This window comes from Hyla sarda, unplaced genomic scaffold, assembly GCF_029499605.1.
Source record: "Hyla sarda isolate aHylSar1 unplaced genomic scaffold, aHylSar1.hap1 scaffold_554, whole genome shotgun sequence".
Classification (NCBI taxonomy): Eukaryota; Metazoa; Chordata; class Amphibia; order Anura; family Hylidae; genus Hyla; species Hyla sarda.
In genome coordinates, this window is record NW_026610566.1 from 94,214 (window position 1) to 113,044 (window position 18,831).

At 46.5% G+C, this 18,831-nt stretch overlaps 1 protein-coding gene across 1 annotated transcript in view; it reads right to left on the reverse strand.

Annotated features, from left to right (window-relative positions):
- Positions 1 to 18,831, reverse strand: part of LOC130339808 (arf-GAP with coiled-coil, ANK repeat and PH domain-containing protein 1-like) — a gene marked incomplete at its 3' end in the record, with an annotated part of 137,026 nt that overhangs the window by 92,923 nt on the left and 25,272 nt on the right. Inside the window, 1 exon segment of the mRNA XM_056554097.1 lies at positions 7,228 to 7,347. Within this exon segment, the coding sequence (XP_056410072.1) occupies positions 7,228 to 7,347 (120 nt within the window).

Here is an 18,831-nt window from a genome sequence, read left to right on the forward strand (position 1 = left end):
CATTGGTACAGTCTATAGTGTATAATACTCCCCCTTTATAAAGCATTGGTACAGTCTATAGTGTATAATACTCCCCCTTTATAAAGCATTGGTACAGTCTATAGTGTATAATACTCCCCCTTTATAAAGCATTGGTACAGTCTATAGTGTATAATACTCCCCCTTTATAAAGCATTGGTACAGTCTATAGTGTATAATACTCCCCCTTTATAAAGCATTGGTACAGTCTATAGTGTATAATACTCCCCCTTTATAAAGCATTGGTACAGTCTATAGTGTATAATACTCCCCCTTTATAAAGCATTGGTACAGTCTATAGTGTATAATACTCCCCCTTTATAAAGCATTGGTACGGTCTATAGTGTATAATACTCCCCCTTTATAAAGCATTGGTACAGTCTATAGTGTATAATACTCCCCCTTTATAAAGCATTGGTACAGTCTATAGTGTATAATACTCCCCCTTTATAAAGCATTGGTACAGTCTATAGTGTATAATACTCCCCTTTATAAAGCATTGGTACAGTCTATAGTGTATAATACTCCCCCTTTATAAAGCATTGGTACAGTCTATAGTGTATAATACTCCCCTTTATAAAGCATTGGTACAGTCTATAGTCTATAACACTCCCCCTTTATAAAGCATTGGTACAGTCTATAGTGTATAATACTCCCCCTTTATAAAGCATTGGTACAGTCTATAGTGTATAATACTCCCCTTTATAAAGCATTGGTACAGTCTATAGTCTATAACACTCCCCCTTTATAAAGCATTGGTACAGTCTATAGTGTATAATACTCCCCCTTTATAAAGCATTGGTACAGTCTATAGTGTATAATAGTCCCCCTTTATAAAGCATTGGTACAGTCTGTAGTGTATAATACTCCCCCTTTTTAAAGCATTGGTACAGTCTATAGTGTATAATACTCCCCTTTATAAAAGCATTGGTACAGTCTATAGTGTATAATACTCCCCCTTTATAAAGCATTGGTACAGTCTATAGTGTATAAATACTCCCCCCTTTATAAATCATTGGTACAGTCTATAAGTGTATAATACTCCCCCTTTATAAATCATTGGTACAGTCTATAGTGTATAATACTCCCCCTTTATAAAAGCATTGGTACAGGCTATAGTGTATAATACTCCCCCTTTATAAAGCATTGGTACAGTCTATAGTGTATAATACTCCCCCTTTATAAAGCATTGGTACAGTCTATAGTGTATAATACTCCCCCCTTTATAAATCATTGGTACAGGTATAGTGTATAATACTCCCCCCTTTATAAAGCATTGGTACAGTCTATAGTGTATAATACTCCCCCTTTATAAAGCATTGGTACAGTCTATAGTGTATAATACTCCCCCTTTATAAAGCATTGGTACAGTCTATAGTGTATAATACTCCCCCTTTATAAAGCATTGGTACAGTCTTTAGTGTATAATACTCCCCCTTTATAAAGCATTGGTACAGTCTATAGTGTATAATACTCCCCCTTTATAAAGCATTGGTACAGTCTATAGTGTATAATACTCCCCCTTTATAAAGCATTGGTACAGTCTATAGTGTATAATACTCCCCTTTATAAAGCATTGGTACAGTCTTTAGTGTATAATACTCCCCCTTTATAAAGCATTGGTACAGTCTATAGTGTATAATACTCCCCCCTTTATAAAGCATTGGTACAGTCTATAGTGTATAATACTCCCCCTTTATAAAGCATTGGTACAGTCTTTAGTGTATAATACTCCCCCTTTATAAAGCATTGGTACAGTCTATAGTGTATAATACTCCCCCTTTATAAAGCATTGGTACAGCCTATAGTGTATAATACTCCCCCTTTATAAAGCATTGGTACAGTCTATAGTGTATAATACTCCCCCCTTTATAAAGCATTGGTACAGTCTATAGTGTATAATACTCCCCCTTTATAAAGCATTGGTACAGTCTATAGTGTATAATACTCCCCCTTTATAAAGCATTGGTACAGTCTATAGTGTATAATACTCCCCCTTTATAAAGCATTGGTACAGTCTATAGTGTATAATACTCCCCCTTTATAAAGCATTGGTACAGTCTATAGTGTATAATACTCCCCCTTTATAAATCATTGGTACAGTCTATAGTCTATAACACTCCCCCTTTATAAAGCATTGGTACGGCCTCACCTGGAATATGCTGTTCAGTTTTGGGCACCTGTCTATAAAAGGGACACTGCGGAGCTGGAAAGGTGCAGAGACGCGCGACTAAACTAATATGGGGCCTGGAACATCTTAGCTATGAGGAGCGATTAACCCCTTAAGGACCAAGGACGTACCGGTACGTCCTTGGTCCTGCTCTTCTGATATAACGCGGGGTTACACAGTAACCCCAGCGTCATATCATGGCGGGCCCGGTGTCATAGTGAAGCCGGACCCACCTCTAATAGCGCGCAGCGCCGATCGCGGCGCCGCGCGCTATTAACCCTTTAGCCGCGCGCTCAGAGCTGAGCCGCGCGGCTAAAAGTGAAAGTGAAAGTTCCCGACTAGCTCAGTCGAGCTGTTCGGGATAGCCGCGGCTAATCGCGGCATCCCGAACAGCTGACAGGACAGCGGGAGGGCCCCTACCTGCCTCCTCGCCGTCCGATCGCCGAATGACTGCTCCGTGCCTGAGATCCAGGCAGGAGCAGTCATGCGGCAGAATCGTTGATCACTGGTTTCTTATGAGAAACCAGTGATCAGCATAGAAGATCAGTGTGTGCAGTGTTATAGGTCCCTATGGGATAACAATGATCAGTATAAGAGATCAGTGTGTGCAGTGTTATAGGTCCCTATGGGATAACAATGATCAGTATAAGAGATCAGTGTGTGCAGTGTTATAGTCTCCTATGGGATAACAATGATCAGTATAAGAGATCAGTGTGTGCAGTGTTATAGTCTCCTATGGGATAACAACGATCAGTATAAGAGATCAGTGTGTGCAGTGTTATAGGTCCCTATGGGATAAAAATGATCAGTATAAGAGATCAGTGTGTGCAGTGTTATAGGTCCCTATGGGATAATAATGATCAGTCTAAGAGATCAGTGTGTGCAGTGTTATAGGTCCCTATGGGATAATAATGATCAGTATAAGAGATCAGTGTGTGCAGTGTTATAGGTCCCTATGGGATAATAATGATCAGTATAAGAGATCAGTGTGTGCAGTGTTATAGTCTCCTATGGGATAATAATGATCAGTATAAGAGATCAGTGTGTGCAGTGTTATAGTCTCCTATGGGATAACAATGATCAGTATAAGAGATCAGTGTGTGCAGTGTTATAGTCTCCTATGGGATAATAATGATCAGTATAAGAGATCAGTGTGTGTAGTGTTATAGTCTCCTATGGGATAATAATGATCAGTATAAGAGATCAGTGTGTGCAGTGTTATAGTCTCCAATGGGATAACAATGATCAGTATAAGAGAATCAGTGTGTGCAGTGTTATAAGGTCCCTATGGGATAATAATGATCAGTATAAGAGATCAGTGTGTGCAGTGTTATAAATCCCTATGGGATAATAATGATCAGTATAAGAGATCAGTGTGTGCAGTGTTATAGTCTCCTATGGGATAATAATGATCAGTATAAGAGATCAGTGTGTGCAGTGTTATAGTCTCCTATGGGATAATAATGATCAGTATAAGATCAGTGTGTGCAGTGTTATAGTCTCCTATGGGATAATAATGATCAGTATAAGAGATCAGTGTGTGCAGTGTTATAGTCTCCTATGGGATAATAATGATCAGTATAAGAGATCAGTGTGTGCAGTGTTATAGGTCCCTATGGGATAATAATGATCAGTATAAGAGATCAGTGTGTGCAGTGTTATAGTCTCCTATGGGATAACAATGATCAGTATAAGAGATCAGTGTGTGCAGTGTTATAGTCTCCTATGGGATAATAATGATCAGTATAAGAGATCAGTGTGTGCAGTGTTATAGTCTCCTATGGGATAATAATGATCAGTATAAGAGATCAGTGTGTGCAGTGTTATAGGTCCCTATGGGATAATAATGATTAGTATAAGAGATCAGTGTGTGCAGTGTTATAGTCTCCTATGGGATAATAATGATCAGTATAAGAGATCAGTGTGTGCAGTGTTATAGTCTCCTATGGGATAATAATGATCAGTATAAGAGATCAGTGTGATCAGTATTATAGTCTCCTATGGGATAATAATGATCAGTATAAGAGATCAGTGTGTGCAGTGTTATAGGTCCCTATGGGATAATAATGATCAGTATAAGAGATCAGTGTGTGCAGTGTTATAGGTCCCTATGGGATAATAATGATCAGTATAAGAGATCAGTGTGTGCAGTGTTATAGGTCCCTATGGAATAATAATGATCAGTATAAGAGATCAGTGTGATCAGTGTTATAGTCTCCTATGGGATAATAATGATCAGTATAAGAGATAAGTGTGTGCAGTGTTATAGTCTCCTATGGGATAATAATGATCAGTATAAGAGATCAGTGTGTGCAGTGTTATAGTCTCCTATGGGATAATAATGATCAGTATAAGAGATCAGTGTGTGCAGTGTTATAGTCGTCTATGGGATAATAATGATCAGTATAAGAGATCAGTGTGTGCAGTATTATAGTCTCCTATGGGATAATAATGATCAGTATAAGAGATCAGTGTGTGCAGTGTTATAGGTCCCTATGGGATAACAATGATCAGTATAAGAGATCAGTGTGTGCAGTGTTATAGGTCCCTATGGGATAACAATGATCAGTATAAGAGATCAGTGTGTGCAGTGTTATAGTCTCCTATGGGATAATAATGATCAGTATAAGAGATCAGTGTGTGCAGTGTTATAGTCGTCTATGGGATAATAATGATCAGTATAAGAGATCAGTGTGTGCAGTATTATAGTCTCCTATGGGATAATAATGATCAGTATAAGAGATCAGTGTGTGCAGTGTTATAGGTCCCTATGGGATAACAATGATCAGTATAAGAGATCAGTGTGTTGCAGTGTTATAGGTCCCTATGGGATAACAATGATCAGTATAAGAGATCAGTGTGTGCAGTGTTATAGTCTCCTATGGGATAATAATGATCAGTATAAGAGATCAGTGTGTGCAGTGTTATAGTCTCCTATGGGATAACAATGATCAGTATAAGAGATCAGTGTGTGCAGTGTTATAGGACCCTATGGGATAACAATGATCAGTATAAGAGATCAGTGTGTGCAGTGTTATAGATCCCTATGGGACCTATAACACTGCAAAAAAAAAGTGAAAAAAAAAAAGTGAATAGAGATCATTTAACTCCTCCCCTATTAAAAGTTTGAATCACCCCCCTTTTCCAATAAAAAAAAAACACAGTGTAAATAAAAATAAAAATATACATATATGGTATCACCGCGTGCGGAAATGTCAGAATTATAAAAATATATCATTAATTAAACCGCTCGGTCAATGGCGTACACGCAAAAAATTTCCAAAGTCCAAAATAGTTGCATTTTTGGTCACTTTTTATATCATTTAAAAATGAATAAAAAGTGATCAATAAGTCCTATCAATGCAAAAATGGTACCGTTAAAAACTTCACGGCGCAAAAAATGAGCTCTCATACCGCCCCATACACGGAAAAATAAAAAAGTTATAGGGGTCAGAAGATGACAATTTTAAACGTATTAATTTTCCTGCATGTAGTTATGATTTTTTCCAGAAGTCCGACAAAATCAAACCTATATAAGTAGGGGATCATTTTAACCGTATAGACCTACAGAATACATATCAGGTGTCATTTTTACCGAAAAATGTACTACGTAGAAACGGAAGCCCCCAAAAGTTACAAAACAGCGTTTTTTTTTCAATTTTGTCGCACAATGATTTTTTTTCCCGCTTCACCATAGATTTTTGGGCAAAATGACTGACGTCATTACAAAGTAGAATTGGTGGCGCAAAAAATAAGCCCTCATATGGATTTTTAGGTGTAAATTTGAAAGAGTTATGATTTTTTAAAGGCAAGGAGCAAAAAACGAAAATGCAAAAACGGAAAAACCTCCGGTCCTTAAGGGGTTAAAGGAGTTACAATTGTTTAGTCTTGAGAAGAGACGTTTAAGGGGGGATATGATAAACGTATATAAGTATATAAATGGCCCATACAAAAAATATGGAGAAAAACTGTTCCAGGTTAAACCCCCCCAAAGGACGAGGGGGCACTCCCTCCGTCTGGAGAAGAAAAAGTTTAGTCTAAAGGGGCGACACGCCTTCTTTACCGTGAGGACTGTGAATTTATGGAACGGTCTACCTCAGGAACTGGTCACAGCAGGAACAATTAACAGCTTTAAAACAGGATTAGATACATTCCTGGAACAAAATAACATTAATGCTTATGCAGAAATATAAAATCCCTTCCCCAATATCGCGCCGCACCCCTACCCCTTAATTCCCTGGTTGGACTTGATGGACATTTGTCTTTTTTCAACCGTACTAACTATATGATTAAGATTTTTTAATAGAAGTAATTTACAAATCTGTTTAACTTTCTGGAGCCAGTTGATCTATAAAGAAAAGTTTTTTGTTGGAATACCCCTTTAACAATTACAAAACTAAAATGAATGTGATTGTATTTCTGTCTATAGTTATTGTGCGACATTTCCTATACTGAACACACGAGGGTCTGGTTTCCCCCCACTTGGCCATTTTCCATCTATTCTTCATTATTATTGGATCCTGATTATACTGACACAGACGTTTTGATATCATACAATCGGCCGATCATAGGACCAATGAGGTCTCTGCCCTCTTCCCGCATTGCGGACGCAGGCTAGACAGATTCGGGGGCACCGGGCAGACTGGCGGGAGGGTAAGACACCACGGTCCTCACCGGAGGATATTCCCCAGATGCCGGACAATGTTGTAACCAGGACAGTCCTAGAAGCACAGGATGAGTCCGGCAGAACATAGAAGGCTATCCCCTCAGAGCCACCAGCGACTTCACTAGATCACTAGATCTGGTATTAGGTCACCAGATCTTGGTTAACAAATTTCGGTGATTTATGGTAATATGGCGGTGCCGCAATTCTTGTTGGATTAAGCAGGCGAGATCTCCGGAAGAACTTCATCTCTTTTATCTCTATTTTACTTGGAGTTGTGGATCTTTTTCCGTGGCACAGGGGACACCCCGAGCCGATGGCAGCAGAAAACCTTTCATAGCCACTTAGTCACCAGTCATGTGATGGGGGCACTTACCTTCAACATGGAGTCTTCCTGTGAGTGGGAGGATAGATCCCTCAGAGCAGAGACAAACAGTCGGTTGGAGGAGCAGTACTGCCGCCCGCCATCCACGGTGTGAGCGCAGAGCTTAAGCAGCTGTAGAAAGAGAAGAGAGTGTCAGCTCCAGAACCCAGACCACCACCTGATCAGGAAGACACGGGGTCATCTGTGAGACCCACAATCTATGAGACCCGCCAACCATGAGACCCACAATCTATGAGACCAACAATCTATGAGACCCACAATCTGTGAGACCCACAATCTATGAGACCCACAATCTATGAGACCCGCCAACCATGAGACCCACAATCTATGAGACCAACAATCTATGAGACCCACAATCTGTGAGACCCACAATCTATGAGACCCACAATCTATGAGACCCGCCAACCATGAGACCCACAATCTATGAGACCCACAATCTATGAGACCCACAATCTGTGAGACCCACAATCTATGAGACCCACAATCTATGAGGCCCACAATCTATGAGACCCGCCAACCATGAGACCCACAATCTATGAGACCCACCAACCATGAGACCCACAATCTATGAGTCCCACCAACCATGAGACCCACAATCTATGAGACCCACCAACCATGAGACCCACAATCTATGAGACCCGCCAACCATGAGACCCACAATCTATGAGACCCACAATCTATGAGACCCACAATCTATGAGACCCGCCAACCATGAGACCCACAATCTATGAGACCCACCAACCATGAGACCCACAATCTATGAGACCCAACAACCATGAGACCCACAATCTATGAGACCCACAATCTATGAGACCCACAATCTATGAGACCCACCAACCATGAGACCCACAATCTATGAGACCCACCAACCATGAGACCCACAATATATGAGACCCACCAACCATGAGACCCACAATCTATGAGACCCACCAACCATGAGACCCACAATCTATGAGACCCGCAATCTATGAGACCAACAATCTATGAGACCCACAATCTATGAGACCCACCATCCCGTGAGACCCACAATCTAAGAGACCCGCCACCCCGTGAGACCCACCAACCATGAGACCCACAATCTATGAGACCCGCCACCCCGTGAAACCCACCAATCCATGAGACCCACAATCTATGAGACCCACCAATCCATGAGACCCGCCAGCCCGTGAGACCCGCCAGCCCGTGAGACCCACCAATCATGAGACCGACAATCTATGAGACCCGCCACCCCGTGAGACCCACCAACCATGAGACCCACAATCTATGAGACCCGCCACCCCGTGAGACCCACCAATCCATGAGACCCACAATCTATGAGACCCGCCAATCCATGAGACCCGCCAGCCCGTGAGACCCGCCAGCCGTGAGACCCACCAATCATGAGACCCACAATCTATGAGACCCGCAATCTATGAGACCCGCCACGCCGTGAGACCCGCCAATCCATGAGACCCACCAATCCATGAGACCCACCAACCCGTGAGACCCGCCAATCCATGAGACCCACAATCTATGAGACCCACCAACCCGTGAGACCCGCCAATCCATGAGACCCGCCAATCCAAGAGACCCGCCAACCCGTGAGACCCACCAATCATGAGACCCACAATCTATGAGACCCGCCAACCCGTGAGACCCACCAATCATGAGACCCACAATCTATGAGACCCGCCAACCCGTGAGACCCACCAATCATGAGACCCACAATCTATGAGACCCGCCAGCCCGTGAGACCTGGAGTAACTCTGTGAAGTGCTTGTCCAGCAGATAAAAAGATGATGCTCCGGTGGCGCCTTGGAGGTGCAGAAGCGTATAGGATATTCCCATCAGCTGATTAGTCTATATCATGGTGACCCCCGGAGGGCGCTGCATATGTATACACATAGTTCTATTTCTCTATATAAGGCTGTATTTCCAATATGAGATATAGAAGTCCATCCACGTATTTGGACTCAACATTTCATTTTCTACAGTCTATATTACATTTTACCTTCTATATATATTTATATTTATATATATATATATATATATATATATATATATATATATATACACACACACATATATATATATCTCCTTTTGCTGGTTTTCAGTTTTTATCCTGTCTATTCTTTTATATATACACCTTTCATTGTGATATATGATGTATAATTTGGATGTATTAATCTATTGTGTGTAAGATGGAAGTTGTTCCCTGCTTCTTTATCCTTCTATATACCCTCCTATATACCTTGTATTGTGCCATATACCCTTCTATATCCCTTGTATTGTGCCATACACCCTCCTATATACCTTGTATTGTGCCATATACCCTTCTATATACCTTGTATTGTGCCATATACCCTCCTATTGTCACGATGCCGGCTGGCAGGAGGTGGATCCTCTGTGCCAGAGAGGGATTGGCGTGGACCGTGCTAGTGGATCGGTTCTAAGTCACTACTGGTTTTCACCAGAGCCCGCCGCAAAGCGGGATGGTCTTGCTGCGGCGGTAGTGACCAGGTCGTATCCACTAGCAACGGCTCAACCTCTCTGACTGCTGAAGATAGGCGCGGTACAAGGGAGTAGACAGAAGCAAGGTCGGACGTAGCAGAAGGTCGGGGCAGGCAGCAAGGATCGTAGTCGGGGGCAACGGCAGGAGGTCTGGAACACAGGCTAGGAACACACAAGGAAACGCTTTCACTGGCACAATGGCAACAAGATCCGGCGAGGGAGTGAAGGGGAAGTGAAGTATAAATAGGGAGTGCACAGGTGAACACACTAATTGGAACCACTGCGCCAATCAGCGGCGCAGTGGCCCTTTAAATCGCAGAGACCCGGCGCGCGCGCGCCCTAGGGAGCGGGGCCGCGCGCGCCGGGACAGGACAGACGAAGAGCGAGTCAGGTACGGGAGCCGGGATGCGCATCGCGAGCGGGCGCTACCCGCATCGCGAATCGCATCCCGGCTGGAGACGGTATCGCAGCGCACCGGGTCAGTGGAGCTGCCCGGAGCGCTGCGGTAGCGAGAGAGAAGCGAGCGCTCCGGGGAGGAGCGGGGACCCGGAGCGCTCGGCGTAACAGTACCCCCCCCCTTGGGTCTCCCCCTCTTCTTAGAGCCTGAGAACCTGAGGAGCAGACTTTTGTCTAGGATGTTGTCCTCAGGTTCCCAGGATCTCTCTTCAGGTCCACAGCCCTCCCAATCCACCAAAAAGAACCTTTTTCCTCTGACCGTCTTGGAGGCCAGTATCTCTTTCACTGAGAAGACGTCAGAAGAACCGGAGACAGGAGTGGGAGAAACTAATTTGGGAGAGAAACGGTTGATGATGAGTGGTTTAAGAAGAGAGACATGAAAGGCATTAGGAATACGGAGAGAAGGAGGAAGAAGTTTGTAAGAGACAGGATTAATTTGGCACAAGACTTTGAAAGGACCAAGATAGCGTGGACCCAGTTTGTAACTGGGGACACGAAAGCGGACATATTTAGCGGAGAGCCATACCTTGTCTCCGGGAGCAAAAATGGGGGGAGCTCTTCTTTTCTTATCGGCAAACTTTTTCATGCGAGATGAAGCCTGTAAAAGAGAATCTTGGGTCTCTTTCCATATGGTGGAAAGATCACGAGTCACTTCATCTACAGCGGGCAAACCAGAGGGCAAGGGAGTAGGGAGGGGGGGAAGAGGGTGACGGCCGTACACCACGAAAAATGGGGATTTGGAGGAAGATTCAGAGACTCTAAAGTTATACGAGAATTCGGCCCATGGTAGAAGATCTGCCCAGTCATCCTGGCGGGAGGAAACAAAATGCCGTAAATAATCACCCAGGACCTGGTTAATTCTTTCTACTTGTCCATTGGATTGAGGATGATATGCAGAAGAAAAGTTTAATTTAATCTTGAGTTGTTTACAGAGAGCCCTCCAGAATTTTGACACGAATTGGACGCCTCTATCCGAGACTATCTGTGTGGGCAACCCGTGAAGACGAAAAATGTGTACAAAAAATTGTTTAGCCAACTGAGGCGCTGAAGGAAGACCAGGAAGAGGGATGAAATGTGCCATCTTGGAGAATCGATCAACGACCACCCAAACAACAGTGTTGCCACGGGATGGGGGTAGGTCTGTAATAAAATCCATACCAATCAGAGACCAAGGCTGTTCGGGGACAGGCAGAGGATGAAGAAAACCAGCGGGCTTCTGGCGAGGAGTCTTATCCCGGGCACAGACAGTGCAGGCTCGCACAAAGTCCACGACATCCGTCTCCAGAGTCGGCCACCAATAGAAGCGAGAGATGAGTTGCACAGATTTCTTGATGCCTGCATGACCTGCGAGATGGGAGGAGTGACCCCATTTGAGGATTCCGAGGCGTTGGCGTGGAGTGACGAAGGTCTTTCCTGGAGGAGTTTGCCTGATGGAGGCTGGAGAAGTGGAAATCAGGCAGTCAGGAGGAATGATGTGTTGCGGAGAGAGTTCAACTTCCGAGGCATCCGAGGAACGAGAGAGAGCATCGGCCCTAATGTTCTTATCGGCAGGCCGAAAGTGAATTTCAAAATTAAATCGGGCAAAGAACAGAGACCACCTGGCCTGGCGAGGATTCAGCCGTTGGGCAGACTGGAGATAGGAGAGGTTCTTGTGATCGGTGTAAATAATAACTGGAAATCTTGATCCCTCCAGCAGATGCCTCCATTCCTCAAGTGCTAATTTAATGGCTAGAAGCTCTCGATCCCCGATGGAGTAGTTCCTCTCCGCCGGAGAGAAGGTCCTAGAAAAAAAACCACAAGTAACAGCATGCCCGGAAGAATTTTTTTGTAGAAGGACCGCTCCAGCTCCTACAGAGGAGGCATCAACCTCCAATAGGAAGGGTTTAGATGGGTCAGGTCTGGAGAGCACGGGAGCCGAAGAAAAGGCAGACTTGAGCCGTTTAAAGCCGTCTTCCGCTTGAGGAGGCCAAGACTTGGGATTGGCATTTTTTTTTGGTTAAAGCCACGATAGGAGCCACAACGGTAGAAAAATGTGGAATAAATTGCCTGTAATAATTGGCGAACCCCAAAAAACGTTGGATAGCACGGAGTCCGGAGGGGCGTGGCCAATCTAAGACGGCAGAGAGTTTGTCTGGATCCATTTGTAGTCCCTGGCCAGAGACCAAGTATCCTAGGAAAGGAAGAGATTGGCATTCAAACAGACATTTCTCTATCTTGGCATAAAGTTGATTGTCACGAAGTCTCTGAAGAACCATACGGACATGCTGGCGGTGTTCTTCTAGATTGGCAGAAAAAATCAGGATATCGTCCAGATATACAACAACACAGGAGTATAAGAGATCACGAAAAATTTCATTAACAAAGTCTTGGAAGACGGCAGGGGCGTTGCACAGGCCAAAGGGCATGACCAGATACTCAAAGTGTCCATCTCTAGTGTTAAATGCCGTTTTCCATTAATCCCCCTCTCTGATGCGGATGAGATTATAAGCACCTCTTAAGTCCAGTTTGGTAAAGATGTGGGCACCTTGGAGGCGATCAAAGAGTTCAGAGATGAGGGGTAGGGGGTAGCGGTTCTTTACCGTGATTTTATTAAGACCGCGGTAGTCAATGCAAGGACGTAGAGAGCCATCTTTTTTGGACACAAAGAAAAATCCGGCTCCGGCAGGAGAGGAGGATTTACGGATAAAGCCTTTTTTTAAATTTTCCTGGATGTACTCCGACATAGCAAGAGTCTCTGGGGCGGACAGAGGATAGATTCTGCCCCGGGGTGGAGTAGTGCCCGGGAGGAGGTCAATAGGACAATCATAAGGCCTGTGAGGAGGTAGAGTCTCAGCTTGTTTTTTGCAAAAAACATCCGCAAAGTCCATATAGGCCTTAGGAAGACCGGTTACAGGGGGGAACCACAGAGTCACGGCAAGGGGTACTGGGAACCGGTTTTAGGCAGTCCTTGAAACAAGAGGGCCCCCAACTCTTGATCTCCCCAGTGGACCAATCCAGGGTTGGGGAATGGAGTTGAAGCCAGGGTAGTCCAAGGAGGATTTCGGAAGTGCAATTGGGGAGGACCAAAAATTCAATCTTCTCGTGATGAGGTCCGATGCACATTAGAAGGGGCTCCGTGCGGAAACGTATGGTACAGTCCAATCTTTCATTGTTTACACAATTGATGTAGAGGGGTCTGGCGAGACTGGTCACTGGGATGTTGAACCTGTTGACGAGAGAGGCCAAAATAAAATTTCCTGCAGATCCGGAATCCAAGAAGGCCATAGTAGAGAAGGAGAAGGCAGAGGCAGATATCCGCACAGGCACAGTAAGACGTGGAGAAGCAGAGTTGACATCAAGGACTGTCTCACCTTTGTGCGGAGTCAGCGTACGTCTTTCCAGGCAGGGAGGACGGATAGGACAATCCTTCAGGAAGTGTTCGGTACTGGCACAGTACAGGCAGAGATTCTCCATGCGGCGTCGTGTCCTCTCTTGAGGTGTCAGGCGAGACCGGTCGACCTGCATAGCCTCCACGGCGGGAGGCACAGGAACGGATTGCAGAGGACCAGAGGAGAGAGGAGCCGGGGAGAAAAAACGCCTTGTGCGAACAAAGTCCATATCCTGGCGGAGCTCCTGACGCCTTTCGGAAAAACGCATGTCAATGCGAGTGGCAAGATGGATGAGTTCATGTAGGTTAGCAGGGATTTCTCGTGCGGCCAGAACATCTTTAATGTTGCTGGATAGGCCTTTTTTAAAGGTCGCGCAGAGGGCCTCATTATTCCAGGATAATTCTGAAGCAAGAGTATGGAATTGTACGGCGTACTCGCCAACGGAAGAATTACCCTGGACCAGGTTCAACAGGGCAGTCTCAGCAGAAGAGGCTCGGGCAGGTTCCTCAAAGACACTTCGAATTTCCGAGAAGAAGGAGTGTATAGAGGCAGTGACGGGGTCATTGCGGTCCCAGAGCGGTGTGGCCCATGACAGAGCTTTTCCAGACAGAAGACTGACTACGAAAGCCACCTTAGACCTTTCAGTAGGAAACTGGTCCGACATCATCTCCAAGTGCAGGGAACATTGGGAAAGAAAGCCACGGCAGAATTTAGAGTCCCCATCAAATTTATCCGGCAAGGATAGTCGTAGACCAGAAGCGGCCACTCGCTGCGGAGGAGGTGCAGGAGCTGGCGGAGGAGATGATTGCTGAAGCTGTGGTAGTAGCTGCTGTAGCATCACGGTCAGTTGAGACAGCTGTTGGCCTTGTTGCGCTATCTGTTGTGACTGCTGGGCGACCACCGTGGTTAGGTCGGCGACAACTGGCAGAGGAACTTCAGCGGGATCCATGGCCGGATCTACTGTCACGATGCCGGCTGGCAGGTAGTGGATCCTCTGTGCCAGAGAGGGATTGGCGTGGACCGTGCTAGTGGATCGGTTCTAATTCACTACTGGTTTTCACCAGAGCCCGCCGCAAAGCGGGATGGTCTTGCTGCGGCGGTAGTGACCAGGTCGTATCCACTAGCAACGGCTCAACCTCTCTGACTGCTGAAGATAGGCGCGGTACAAGGGAGTAGACAGAAGCAAGGTCGGACGTAGCAGAAGGTCGGGGCAGGCAGCAAGGATCGTAGTCGGGGGCAACGGCAGGAGGTCTGGAACACAGGCTAGGAACACACAAGGAAACGCTTTCACTGGCACAATGGCAACAAGATCTGGCGAGGGAGTGAAGGGGAAGTGAGGTATAAATAGGGAGTGCACAGGTGAACACACTAATTGGAACCACTGCGCCAATCAGCGGCGCAGTGGCCCTTTAAATCGCAGAGACCCGGCGCGCGCGCGCCCTAGGGAGCGGGGCCGCGCGCGCCGGGACAGGACAGACGGAGAGCGAGTCAGGTACGGGAGCCGGGATGCGCATCGCGAGCGGGCGCTACCCGCATCGCGAATCGCATCCCGGCTGGAGACGGTATCGCAGCGCACCGGGTCAGTGGAGCTGCCCGGAGCGCTGCGGTAGCGAGAGAGAAGCGAGCGCTCCGGGGAGGAGCGGGGACCCGGAGCGCTCGGCGTAACACCTATATACCTTGTATTGTGCCATATACCCTCCTATATACCTTGTATTGTGCCATATACCCTCCTATATACCTTGTATTGTGCCATATACCCTCCTATATCCCTTGTATTGTGCCATATACCCTCCTATATACCTTGTATTGTGCCATATACCCTTCTATATACCTTGTATTGTGCCATATACCCTCCTATATCCCTTGTATTGTGCCATATACCCTCCTATATCCCTTGTATTGTGCCATATACCCTCCTATATAACTTGTATTGTGCCATATACCCTTCTATATCCCTTGTATTGTGCCATATACCCTCCTATATACCTTGTATTGTGCCATATACCCTCCTATATACCTTGTATTGTGCCATATACCCTTCTATATCCCTTGTATTGTGCCATATACCCTCCTATATACCTTGTATTGTGCCATATACCCTCCTATATACCTTGTATTGTGCCATATACCCTCCTATATACTGTTACGCCGAGCGCTCCGGGTCCCCGCTCCTCCCCGGAGCGCTCGCAACATCCTCGCTACTGCAGCGCCCCGGTCAGATCTACTGACTGGGTGCGCTGCGATACCGCCCCCAGCCGGGATGCGATTCGCGATGCGGGTGGCGCCCGCTCGCGATGCGCACCCCGGCTCCCGTACCTGACTCGCTCTCCGTCGGTCCTGTCCCGGCGCGCGCGGCCCCGCTCCCTAGGGCGCGCGCGCGCCGGGTCTCTGCGATTTAAAGGGCCACTGTGCCACTGATTGGTGCAGTTGGTCTAATTAGTGTGTTCACCTGTGCACTCCCTATGTATACCTCACTTCCCCTTCACTCCCTCGCCAGATCTTGTTGCCATTGTGCCAGTGAAAGCGTTTCCTTGTGTGTTCCTAGCCTGTGTTCCAGACCTCCTGCCGTTGCCCCCGACTACGATCCTTGCTGCCTGCCCCGACCTTCTGCTACGTCCGACCTTGCTCCTGTCTACTCCCTTGTACCGCGCCTATCTTCAGCAGTCAGAGAGGTTGAGCCGTTGCTAGTGGATACGACCTGGTCACTACCGCCGCTGCAAGACCATCCCGCTTTGCGGCGGGCTCTGGTGAATACCAGTAGTGACTTAGAACCGGTCCACTAGCACGGTCCACGCCAATCCCTCTCTGGCACAGAGGATCCACCTCCTGCCAGCCGAATCGTGACAGTAGATCCGGCCATGGATCCCGCTGAAGTTCCACTGCCAGTTGTCGCTGACCTCACCACGGTGGTCGCCCAGCAGTCGCAACAGATAGCGCAACAAGGCCACCAGCTGTCTCAACTGACCGTGATGCTACAGCAGCTACTACCACAGCTTCAGCAATCATCTCCTGCACCTCCTCCGCAGCGAGTGGCCGCTTCCGGCCTACGACTATCCTTGCCGGATAAATTTGATGGGGACTCTAAGTTTTGCCGTGGCTTTCTTTCGCAATGTTCCCTGCACTTGGAGATGATGTCGGACCAGTTTCCTACTGAAAGGTCTAAGGTGGCCTTCGTAGTCAGCCTTCTGTCTGGAAAAGCTCTGTCATGGGCCACACCGCTCTGGGACCGCAATGACCCCATCACTGCCTCTGTATACTCCTTCTTCTCGGAAATTCGAAGTGTCTTTGAGGAACCTGCCCGAGCCTCTTCTGCTGAGACTGCCCTGCTGAACCTGGTCCAGGGTAATTCTTCCGATGTCGAGTACGCCATCCAATTCCGTACTCTTGCTTCCGAATTATCCTGGAATAATGAGGCCCTCTGCGCGACCTTTAAAAAAGGCCTATCCAGCAACATTAAAGATGTTCTGGCCGCACGAGAAATTCCTGCTAACCTGCATGAACTCATTCATCTAGCCACTCGCATTGACATGCGTTTTTCCGAAAGGCGTCAGGAGCTCCGCCAGGATATGGACTTTGTTCGCACGAGGCGTTTTTTCTCCCCGGCTCCTCTCTCCTCTGGTCCTCTGCAATCCGTTCCTGTGCCTCCCGCCGTGGAGGCTATGCAAGTTGACCGGTCTCGCTTGACACCTCAAGAGAGGACACGACGCCGGATGGAGAATCTTTGCCTGTACTGTGCCGGTACCGAACACTTCCTGAAGGATTGTCCTATCCGTCCTCCCCGCCTGGAAAGACGTACGCTGACTCCGCACAAAGGTGAGACAGTTCTTGATGTCAACTCTGCTTCTCCACGTCTTACTGTGCCTGTGCGGATATCTGCCTCTACCTTCTCCTTCTCTACTATGGCCTTCTTGGATTCCGGATCTGCAGGAAATTTTATTTTGGCCTCTCTCATCAACAGGTTCAACATCCCGGTGACCAGTCTCACCAGACCCCTCTACATCAATTGTGTTAACAATGAAAGATTGGACTGTACCATACGTTACCACACGGAGCCCCTCCTAATGTGCATCGGACCTCATCACGAAAAAATTGAGTTTTTGGTCCTCTCCAATTGCACTTCCGAAATTCTCCTTGGACTACCGTGGCTTCAACGCCATTCCCCAACCCTTGATTGGTCCACAGGAGAGATCAAGAGCTGGGGTACTTCTTGTTTCAAGGACTGCCTTAAACCGGTTCCCAGTACTCCTTGCCGTGACCCTGTGGTTCCTCCTGTAACCGGTCTTACTAAGGCCTATATGGACTATGCAGACGTATTTTGCAAAAAACAAGCTGAGACTTTACCCCCTCACAGGCCTTATGACTGTCCTATTGACCTCCTCCCGGGCACTACTCCACCCCGGGGCAGAATTTATCCTCTGTCCGCCCCAGAGACTCTTGCTATGTCTGAATACATCCAGGAAAATTTTAAAAAGGGGTTTATCCGCAAATCCTCCTCTCCTGCCGGAGCTGGATTTTTCTTTGTGTCCAAAAAAGATGGCTCCCTACGTCCTTGCATTGATTACCGCGGACTTAATAAAATCACGGTAAAGAACCGCTACCCCCTACCTCTTATCTCTGAACTCTTTGATCGCCTTCAAGGTGCCCACATCTTTACCAAACTGGACTTAAGAGGTGCTTATAATCTCATCCGCATCAGAGAGGGGGATGAATGGAAAACGGCATTTAACACCAGAGATGGACACTTTGAGTATCTGGTCATACCCTTTGGCCTGTGCAACGCCCCTGCCGTCTTCCAAGACTTTGTTAATGAAATTTTTCGTGATCTCTTATATTCCTGTGTTGTTGTGTATCTGGACGATATTCTGATTTTTTCTGCCAACTTAGAAGAACATCGCCAGCATGTCCGCATGGTTCTTCAGAGACTTCGTGACAATCAACTTTATGCCAAAATGGAGAAATGTCTGTTTGAATGCCAATCTCTTCCTTTCCTAGGATACTTGGTCTCTGGCCAGGGACTACAAATGGACCCAGATAAACTCTCTGCCGTCTTAGATTGGCCACGCCCCTCCGGACTCCGTGCTATCCAACGTTTTTTGGGGTTCGCCAATTATTACAGACAATTTATTCCACATTTTTCCACTATTGTGGCTCCTATCGTGGCTTTAACCAAGAAGAATGCCAATCCTAAGTCCTGGTCTCCCCAAGCGGAAGACGCATTTAAACGGCTCAAGTCTGCCTTTTCTTCTGCTCCCGTGCTCTCCAGACCTGACCCATCTAAACC